The 10,991-nt window shown below is 28.4% G+C and overlaps 1 protein-coding gene across 1 annotated transcript; it reads right to left on the bottom strand.

Moving 5' to 3' along the window:
- Positions 1-433: 433 nt before the first annotated feature.
- On the bottom strand, positions 434-9,736 carry LOC129989438 (uncharacterized). Its single transcript, XM_056097982.1, has 5 exons — positions 9,592-9,736; positions 5,318-5,413; positions 3,521-3,652; positions 1,729-1,858; positions 434-701 (listed from the first exon to the last, which is right to left on the bottom strand). The coding sequence occupies exons 1-5, from the start codon at positions 9,704-9,706 to the stop codon at positions 479-481; spliced, it is 696 nt and encodes a 231-aa protein (XP_055953957.1). The 5' UTR covers positions 9,707-9,736; the 3' UTR covers positions 434-478.
- Between the last annotated feature and the right edge of the window lie 1,255 nt (positions 9,737-10,991).

The following is a 10,991-nucleotide window of genomic DNA, read 5'->3' as shown; positions in this document are numbered from 1 at the left end:
ACTTAGCCAGTGTACTTATTCAAAGCCTTCCTTTCATTAATACATTTTCATGTTTATTTAATTGGCAAGAAAGATAGCTGACACGGTCCAAAAAACATTGAGGTTTCCGAAGTTGTCAACTCGGAAATAATTTTTTTTTAACAATTTAAAAGCTTTGAGATTTTTTAAAAATATATCAAAACGTTTAAAACAAAAACATATTAAATGCTTTTTCTTATCTACATATAGCAAAGATATAGCAGTTTAATAAGCTTTCATTTTTGTTGTCAAAGACGACACATCGCCAAATAGTCGCCAAATCGCCGCCCATAGGCCCGTCAACCATTCAGTAACAGCTAGAAGTAACTCTAGAACATTCTCTCTTGTCATGAAAATGATGACACACGGAATAAAAATTAATTGCAATATTTAAAAAAAAACCACTTAGCCAGTGTACTTATTCAAAGCCTTTATTTCATTAATACATTTTCATGTTTATTTAATTAGCCAAAAAGATGGCTGCCACGTTCTGAAAAACATTGAGGTTTCCGAAGTTGTCAGGTCGGGTGTCTTTCTCATCAGCTGGGAGAATCAGCTCCTCGCAAAGAGAGTTGCTCAGCCTCTGGAGGGGAACGAACAGCCAGTCGAACAAGACCTTGTTTATTCTTCCGCAGTTCTCTTCGACGGTCTCACGCACACAGGTGGAATAAGGTTTGAACAAACTAAAAATGGGAAATCATGTCACTGCAATCAAAATTGCTATAAAAGTACCATTCAAAATGCATAAAAACTATTTATAAAATAACTTGAATAATTTAATAAAAATCTTTTACGACTTACAGAAACATCTGCTAATACTAAGAGCCTCCTCTCCCGTTATTACCTGAATATAAATTTAATTTCATGAAAATAATTTAAAGTAATGATTTTTTTAATTATTAATTCGTTTGGACGGAATTTTATTTCTTGTTTTATCTTGTAAGTAAAACTTTTTTTTAATAATTTGGTTAAAGAAAGCATGAGAAGATTTCATAAAACAATTAATTTATAAAAGACATTATTTAAGGAGATGAGGTTGATAAATGATTTGATATAAGAGCATATAAACTGTCAAATGCCGGCAACTTGACTTAATGTTTATGTCAGTGTTATTGACAGTGACTTTGTTCCTCACATGCCATGCTTTTATTCTTTATGAATTTCTAAAGCTTTATGCTCATTTCTATCTTGATTGAAGGATTATTGGAGTTTTACATAAATCAATTTATTAAAACCACATAATGTTTGGCCAAAAAAAAACCATGATATTGTACCTTTATATTGTTTACTCCCAATAATTTTATTATTCCGGATTTTTTTTGGAAATATACCGCCAGAAATCTCAGTATTAGCATATACTGGCACCATGTGACTTTTATTTTTTCGGTCTGTGACACTGTTTCATTTGAAAAGGAGAAGCAAAAATAAATAAATAAATAAAATAAAATAAAATAAAAATAAAATGTAAATTCGATAATCTAATACGCAAGGATGTGAGATGAGTTTCTGTTTGAAATAAATAATCGAAATGTTAATACTAATATATAAAATAAAAAAATCGTACCACGATTTAAAACGGAAATCTAACTTTCAGTTCATTTCTTTTTTTAGGGGGGTGGGAAGAAATGATGAAAGAATTCAATGCTTAATTCGCACTAGAAAAAATATCGTCATCACTATTATTTCTCAACTTAAAATGACACCACTTACTTGCAAACCTTTTTGTTCGCCAAGATGAAATCTTCAGGAGTCTTAAGGTCACTCATAGCTTCGTTGATTGGTCCAACACATTGGGTGGCGTTGACAGATTTTTTATAGCATTCCTTTTCTTCGTCGAACCCTGAAGCAAGATTAGACATAGTACAACTTAAAAAGCAGATCAGTAAAAATGACATTTTCCAAAATGCATATGTATTGTTTTTGCTGTATCGATAAATGTAAGTAAATGTGACTCATTTTATTTCGTTTTGAATTACCTTACACATTATTTTTTTCTATTTCATCCCTTATTCAAACTTGAATTAACCGGATTCTCTTCATACAAGTAAAGATGACATTTTGAAACAAATATTTCATTTACTTCTTAACGTCTTTGAGTTTTGACATTTTAAACATTTTTGTGTTTCCGATGACATTTCAGTGTCTTAAAAATTATAAGCATAGTTATCTATTAAATTAGTTAGATTTCGAATCCAAACGATTGGTGCCATTTAATGGTAATTTGAAAAATAGCACTTCAAGATTGAAAATTGTGAACTAAAGAATAAAACACAGAAAGTAGTCCATATAAATCTAATTCCAGATTTTTTTCACAAAAATAGAAGTGATTTCCATAATATAAAAAATAACTGTTTTCTTTATCTACAAAAAATTAGCTTAAATATCGTCTACACTATCACGAAAAAAGCAATAAAAGCATTCATTACTTTAAATATATTTATATTAATAGGTTAATTCAACATTTTTTGCTGTTAATCCGTTTACAATTTATATTCATATAATTGCACAAAAAAGATTTTCTGATCATTTAACACTTATTTAATATTTTCTAAAATCTGGAAATATGAAATAGAGGAACTGGTAGAACTTACCCTGTAATAATTAATATATTTAATTACTAGTATTTTGAAAAATTATTATTAAAAACTTATTTATTGAAGACCGCAGTACTATGCATGAAAAGGAAAATGAATGGGATTAAAAACTTCAGCAATATGTTCCAGATACAGCAGTATGTTTATATTTTTAGGTTCTTGCATGTATTTTGATCAGAGACATCTATTGTTAAACATGCGAAGTATCTATATAAATGGAAATGAATTTCGCTTTCATCAATTTACTATTACTTTATTGTTATCATTTTGTAAGTTTTCCATTTAGAATTATTGAATCATTCAGGGTATAAAGAGACGCTCCAAATAAGGGGAGCTCCAAATTACATTTCCGACATTCAGTTCTTTTTGATTGTTTGATTTAAGAAATCTACTGCCGAAGCCCATCAGACAGTTTAAAAACTTATGATGATGTTGCTTTGTCATATCCCAATTGTTGGTGTTAGTTTCAACAATTTAAGACCGGTGATTTCGATATCAGTGTCAAAGAACGGCCTGAGGAAATAAAAAATTTGAAGATAATCAATTGCAAGACTTCTTGGACAAAAATGCGAACCTCTGTAAAAAATAATGAAAAATACATTGATTGATATATATTGTATAAATTTTTCTCAATAAATGCCTTTTAAAGTGAAAAAATGATTAAAATGCATGCAAGCACTTAATAATTAATTGTATTGAAAAAAAATCTTTAAATGTATTTCTAAAAATGTTTTACATACATATATGATATACAAAGAATTTCATAATTAAAGTAAATAAATTATTAAAGAACCTTAGAAAATATACTGTACATTAATTGCAACATGCAAGTTCCTTAATTGGATTAATTAGAAGTAAAATGTTAAAACGTTTTCAGACATATTTGTTAATATAAGGAATTTACTTACATTTCTTGACGGCGTCGGTTCTGCATATTCTCAAAACAGCCATTTCGAGTTCGAAGGCAGATGTTTTGAATGACATGTCGCATTTATAAGCCTTTCGGGCAATACACTGTATCTGAAAAGAGAGTTCATCGCCTGAAAAAAAAAATGAATTAATTTACATTTTTACATATACTTTGTAGACATAAATAGGGACTAAATGTAGACGAAACTTGCAAGATAAACATGACAAAAAAGTAAAATAAGTAAATAAAGGATGTATAAGTATGTGCAATAATATTATTGTAAAAATCATACAGGATGTAAAACATCAAAAATGCAATGAGAATAAAATAAAGAACTAATATTAAATAAAATAATATAAATATCAATAGCAAATAGGAAATATAAGATTATTATATCGTGTCACAGCTTCGTATCAGAAATATAAGAATTACATAAAAATATAATATAAAATATCAATAAAAAGATATATAAAATATAATATAAAAATTATTTTAAACGATATTGGAAAAATGAATTTTACTGTTTATTTGGAAGCAAAATCGTTCAAACTGGTTGCGTTCGTTCATTTACTTATGTTCAAATCGTTCAAACGTGGAAAGGTGTAGTGTGTTTTATAAATTTAATTTATAAATGTGGCAAATATTTATATGTTATTGGCATGGAACGGCATATGAAATAGCAGTTAATATTGAAAATTTGAGTATAATTGCCATAAAATATGACAATCAATCGAAAAATGCAAGCATTTAAATGAAGAAGTTCTCCTAGATACACTGAATTTTATTTCTGATATTACTTGTGATTTCTTTAGACTTGGGTCAGCGAAGAAAGAGGTAAAACCTTAGTATTTAGAATATTTAATACCGTCTCTTCATGAAACTATTATTGAGACAAAATAACTCAAAATTTATTCAAATTGGTAAAGAATAAAATCTATTCCTTTTTATGATGTGTCAAATGTTTCCTTTCTTGATCATTGATGTTTTTCTTTTTACATACGCCTCTATCATTAAATTATTCCACAAATATAAATTTATAGAGTTTTAATGGAAATTGCAGAGTAATAGTGTTTGATAATTGGCCTTTGAAGTAACAAATCATAACTAATTCTTAAAAATGTCATGTAATCTCTTGGTTATATCTGAGAAAGTATTGTATATTTTCACAAAATCTTTGGGTTCACTAAAGGAGTATGATTTTTCTTTTCAAAATGAATAAAAGATAAATTGATTCTTTTAAAAGTAAATTTTTGATAATTTGACACTCTGAAATGAAAGATTTGCGCTTTCATCAATTATAGAATTATTGAATATAAAATTATTAATGGAGTATTAAAGAAATAAAATTCGCTAAGAGAAAAATAATCCACTACGAAAAACACTCATTAAAATGGTCTAATACTTTTAACCATTTCAAGTGATGGTTTCAGCTATAAATAAAACCGTTATCACTTGCTAATGAATTTGTTCTTTCGAAATGTTTGTATATAATTTTTGAATATATTATAAATGGTTACACATGAGTCACTAAAATCAAATTTGTCTTATTAAAAACATTTTCATGTAAGAGCTTGATTACATAATTCAAAATATTGCTTATTAAGAAAATTTTCAACTATTAATTATTTTCATCTAAAAATCATAAGGAAATTTCGAAAATAACAAAGAAGTCTACAAATGCATTAAGAAACAATATTCTGGTGTAATCCTGTGATTAACTGTAATGCATTTAACATATTCTTTCAAAAATTCATTTCCTAAAATTGAACTCTTTAGTCGGGAAGTTGATACTTACAGAGAGTCATCTTTTCCATTGGAACGGCGTCTCTCGCGCAGTCTTTGAACACCTTTCTAAAGCACTCCGTGTCACACTGGACAGTTCCAACGAGAACTGAAAGAGAAACGTTATTGGTTTTTAGAAATATATATTAAGAATTTTAATATAAAAATTTGCTGTTTCTACTCAACTTTTTCTTGTTTGTTAACAGTAGGTGCAGCGATTAATTTTTGTTCCATTTTCAGTGTGTCGAAACTGAACGTTTTTGATGTACACTTCTGATCATAATTTAAATACTTCTAAATTATTTTGTAATTTTGTGAATTTTAATGAGATTTGATTCCATATCCGTAGCGTTGTCCACTTGAGAATTTGAGAAAAAACTTTTAAATAAATCCTTAATTATTGCAATATGAAATGAAATACAGGGTGTTTATAAAGTCCCGGACCCATTTTGATGTTTAATATCTCATAAAATAATAAAGATATAAACACACTTATGGCATTTATTGATGGAATAACTCGTATATTTTCCTTTTCAGGTTTGAATATTTTTATTTTTTAAATATCGTCTGCGCGTGTGGTTCATTTCAGATAATTTCATTTTCCAGTCTAAATATCTGTACTTTTCTAAATATTGTCTGCTTATTTATTGCATTTTTCTCTCTTTTGTTTTTGGCAACTATTGCAATGTTATGTTTACTTTTGATGTGTTTGTTCTATGTAGTACTTTTGTATGTGATGTTTTATTCGAGCGGATATTAAGGAGAATGCATACACCACAAGAGAAAGCACAGATTTTATGGTGGTTCATAGAAATGAAATCGATAGTGCGAGCACAGAGAAATTTCAGAAGAATTTACCAAAAAGATCCTCCATCCAAAAACAGCACCTTGCGGTGGAAAAAGAATTTTCTAGAAATTGGAAGTATCGAAGATAAGAAACGTTCCAGACGTCCTTGCACAAGTGATTTTGATGTTGAGCGTGTCAGAGAGACATTTTTACACAATCCTAGAATATCTGTGAGATCAGCGGCAACAGAATTGGATATGCCAATTTCGACGCTGTACAAGGTTATTAAGAAAAAATTAAGACTGTATGCATACAAAGTTCAAATTGTTCAAGTTTTGGAACCGAACGATAGACCTAGGAGGATGGCCTTTGCAACAGATATGCTAAGGAGGATAGAAGATGCTGCTGATTTTCTGAAGAGCATAATGTTCTCCGATGAAGCATCCTTTCATGTTTCTGGCATTGTTAATCGCCATAATGTGCGCAAATGGCTCTGTGGATGCCGACATGCTTGTCGCTACCTGGCGTGAAATTGACTATCGACTTGATATTCTCCGTGCGACGAAGGGGGCACACGTGGAAGTTCATTGACAAGGGTCATTAAACTTTTTGAGTCTATTTAACCATTTATGTTATTAATTTAAATCTATCTTTATTATTTTATGAGTTATTAAACATCAAAATGGGTCCGGGACTTTATAAACACCCTGTATATTAAAATTAAAAGTAGAAAAATATTTGGCAGAGTTAAAATATTAAACACGTTTTTACTATTAAATTAAAATGTAAAAAAAAATTATTTTACCAGAACAAATGGAAACAGAAACAAAATCAGCGCAGAGAAAACGCTTAAAAACACACTTATGATGAATATAAGAAATAAATGGGAATTACCAATCATTAATTAATAAATTAGAATCGATTTGAGTGTGATTAAAGTTCCTCTTCTTTGAGAGTATTTTTATCAATGCCTTATTCTCTTAGAAGTAAGTTTTTTTCCTGTTCTAGAATTTGATGAAATTATTATATCGTCTTCTCTATAGTTAATAAAAAGCCTCTTTTTTTCATAAATATTCTTTTTCTTTTTTCATATTTTGGAAGAGTATGATTGGATTTCTATAAAATGTTTGCATAAAATTTCATTAATCTAGTTCAAGAAGACGAAAAAAATGATTACAAAAGGTGATCTTAAGAAATAAATAAATAAATTTTATAAATTTATTTTTACTGAATATTAATTAAATAAGTTTAATAAAATGATTATGTAATAGAATAAAATGTAATAGGGCAGCGTTTGATGGAAGATAACATTTCCTATTAGTAAAATATTTTGTCTGATTACAGAAAAAAAAAACGTATAATTGAATGACATAACAGAAAAAGATGTTAACATGGCAGAATAATTCGGATGATTCTTTTATCAGATTATTCATAAATATTTCACCGTAGGAGTAGGAATAATACAACTACATCAATTTCTCCACAAGATAATTGCTACCAATAAAATGTTATTTCGTGGCTTTTAAATGTTTTCAATATGTTAGGTATAGCATATTTCTCGTCTATTTCCCCAAAACACTCGTGTATTAAGGTGTAACTTTACTTCGCATAGTGACATATAGTCCTCAAATTTACAATCAGACAAACTATCGAATTTACTTGGTAAAAACTCTTACAAATTCCAAAATTCCCCCCGCAAGCTCGCTGAATTTTCTGTTAATGCACACATTTGATAAGAAGAGTCTATTTCATCCCACGTTTATATCAAACACACAATTTTGCAGTAAAGACTATGTACGAGTTTTTTTTATATGCAATATTTCATATGTTTAGTTCATTCTGTTCCCTAGGTATTGAATTCATAGAAAAACAGACTTACTAGCAAATATAATTCTAAAAATGTTCTTTTCCAGAACAATAACATGGTGATCTATCAAATAATCGAATGCCAGAAATTGATATGGCGAGTTTTATGCGATAAAATGAAAAGAATAGCTCTCTTATTTTTCCAAATGCAATTAATTGCCATTGATTTTCTATAAGTCAAACTCCTTCATGAATCAAAGGTGTTACATTTTTTGAAAACGATTTTAAAATCAACAAAAAATTAATTTAATATGCCGTTGTTAATTTGTTGTTTGTATCATTCTTATAATTAAAAGGTAATTCTCTCAGGCAAAGATACGGTTATAACTTTCCTCGTTATCAATGTTGAGCTCTATTTCCAACAATGCGTGTGTCGATGTGTAAACGCTCTCTATGACAAGCCATCGGACTAAGAGCTACAAAACTGGTATCTGTATACGTATACTGTAACTGTATCTTGTATACATATTCTTTGGTGGGCACAAATGCGCAACTCGGGGCAATGATTGTGGCAATTTAATTAATGAAAAATTAACTGACAGTTATATATATATATATATATATATATATATATATATATATATATATGCCTCCTGAGATGGAATGAAGCGAAGTTTTAAAATTAGTGTATTTTCTTTCCTCCACTACGAAGCTGCTTTAAAATGTATATGTTTTGTAATATATATATATATATATATATATATATATATATATATATATATATATATATATATATATATATATATATATATATATATATATATATATATATATATATATATATATATATATATATATATATATATATATATATATATATATATATTAGAAAATACACTAATTTTAAAACTTCGCTTCATTCCATCTCAGGAGGCATAATTCAAGTAAAACAAGCGCGGGAGAACTAACGTTCGTTCGCAAGCGATAGAAGAGCAGAAGAGAGTGAAAAAAGAGAGAAAATGTTTTTCCCGACTTATTTATACTATGAGATTCTGATAGTGATTTCTTTGCACGTGTCGATATAGGAGAGGAAAATCTAGGTATCTTTTAAAAAAGAATTCGTTTTGCTTGACTATTTTTTATCCTTTCACTCGGCGCGTGGAAACTTGTTAACTCCAGCAATATCAGAACTTGTGTTGAATTAATTGAAATAAAAAAAGTGGAATTGGATCAGGAAATAAGAGAACATTTTAGAATGAAGTTAATATGGACTAAATTGGCATTTTAAATATTGCTTGAAAAATACTTTAACCTTTTTAAAATACGCTTCATTTTTAAATTTGCTTATTTATAATTATTGCTTCTATTTCCTATTATATAAATATAGAGAAATGAAGAAAAAATTAGGGAAATGCGTAGTACAATGATCAAAACCATATAATGCTTCTAAAATAGCATTAGTTACATATCCAATCAAAATTTTAAGCATAAATGGGTTTTTCTGAGGAAATCATTCATGATAAATTCACCGAATTTTTTAAAATAAAAATTTCCGCAATGATCCATTTCGGTGAGTCAATTGGTTATAAAGTACGAATTTCAGGTTAGTAAATAATGAAATGAACTGAAAAAATGTCAGAAATAAAAATTGGAGATATTAAGATCTTCAAAAGGCTTGAAAAAATTTTAATTACCTGCAGTTGCAAACAAAATCAAGAACTTCATGTTGACCGATGTGTTTGAGTCGAAACCTCTTTGCTGGACTAAGAAAGTAAATAAGATGGCTCGATCATAAGAATTTATAGGCATTTTTAATCATTTCCCACTGACATATGAATGATAATTCATTAATCGTAATGCACTCAAACTCATCTGAAGACAGCTGTGATTGAAAAAAAAAACTTATCTCATTATTTGGAAATTGTGACACCTGTTTTAGCCGCAGATGAACGTTTCTGTATATCAGAATAACGAACAAAATCACAGGCAATATCAATCAAATTAGATATCAATTTATTTGTAATTATTACACTTTTTGAATGAAATAATGTTTGAGAGATTTTCTGACGTACGTGCAAATCTAAATTCTGTTGCAATGCAACTTCTGTTTATCTTAACATAAATTCACTTTGAGCTACTATATTTATAAACATTTAGAAATGAGGAAATTTTTCTTTTATTCCAAATTGTATACTGATATCTTTTTGAAAGACGAAGGCAGGTACGAAAAATAAGAGAATGGCAATGAATATGATTAAGTGGATTCGTACAAATTACTATTTAGTTATATATATATATATATATATTTATATATTTGTTAAAATTATTGAATCTGTATATTTAAAGGCAATTGCCACTGAAATCATTTGATCACTCATTACAAAAACTTCTCTTTCTAGAAACTAGAAAGAAAGGCTGAAGAAAGAATGAATGAAGCAATGAAGAATGGAGTGTAAAAAATGAAGGATGAAATTACCTGAAACTTTTATTACAAGATTTTTATCTCCACAAATATAAAAAATAAAAGTTAAATAAAAATGAATAAAAAATATAATTATAAAAAATAATGAAAAAGTTAATAAAAAATAGAAAAAGTATTTAGGAATTGTAAGCAGAAACTGTGTTAATACGCGCGCGCTCACACACACATATATATATATAAAATGATTTCTAAGTAATTATTTTTTTAACCATTCATATCGAAACTATTAAAGTTAATCTTTGAACCAGAAGTAAACTTATAGGGCACAGCATAACTTACATAATGGTTCTTGCGCTATAAAGTCTCGGAGATAACGAAACCAAACAAAATCTACTAGATAGTTCTGGTTAACTGGAATTTAAAACGTTTCGAGAAAAACTGATCTGTTTCTTTATATTTACTAACAACAATTTCTATGTTTACATTTTAACCACGATAGTATAGATATACACGTATTTTCGCTACTTATTTCTGATAAAAAATACAACAGCAAGAAAAAGGGATAGTGAGAGGAGATAGCGTACTCAAACACGAACAATGTGAAGCCAGGTAATCGGAGAGTTAATATTCCTGGGGGAAAAATTTAGGGTTTTTCGCCTTTCGATCCAAAGC

This window comes from Argiope bruennichi, chromosome 10 (assembly GCF_947563725.1).
Source record: "Argiope bruennichi chromosome 10, qqArgBrue1.1, whole genome shotgun sequence".
Lineage (NCBI taxonomy): Eukaryota > Metazoa > Arthropoda > Arachnida > Araneae > Araneidae > Argiope > Argiope bruennichi.
The sequence above is the reverse complement of the archived record's forward strand: the minus strand, read 5'-3'. Positions and strand labels throughout refer to the sequence as shown.

Bases quoted from the DNA above. Each gene is read 5' to 3' on its own strand.
- LOC129989438 (XM_056097982.1), bottom strand. From the start codon at position 9,706: ATGCCTATAAATTCTTATGATCGAGCCATCTTATTTACTTTCTTAGTC. The intron at 5,414-9,591 runs GTAATTAAAATT...TTTCTCTTTCAG, and splicing joins GATTTTGTTTGCAACTGCAG to TTCTCGTTGGAACTGTCCAG. The intron at 3,653-5,317 runs GTAAGTATCAAC...TTTTTTTTTCAG, and splicing joins AATGGAAAAGATGACTCTCT to GCGATGAACTCTCTTTTCAG.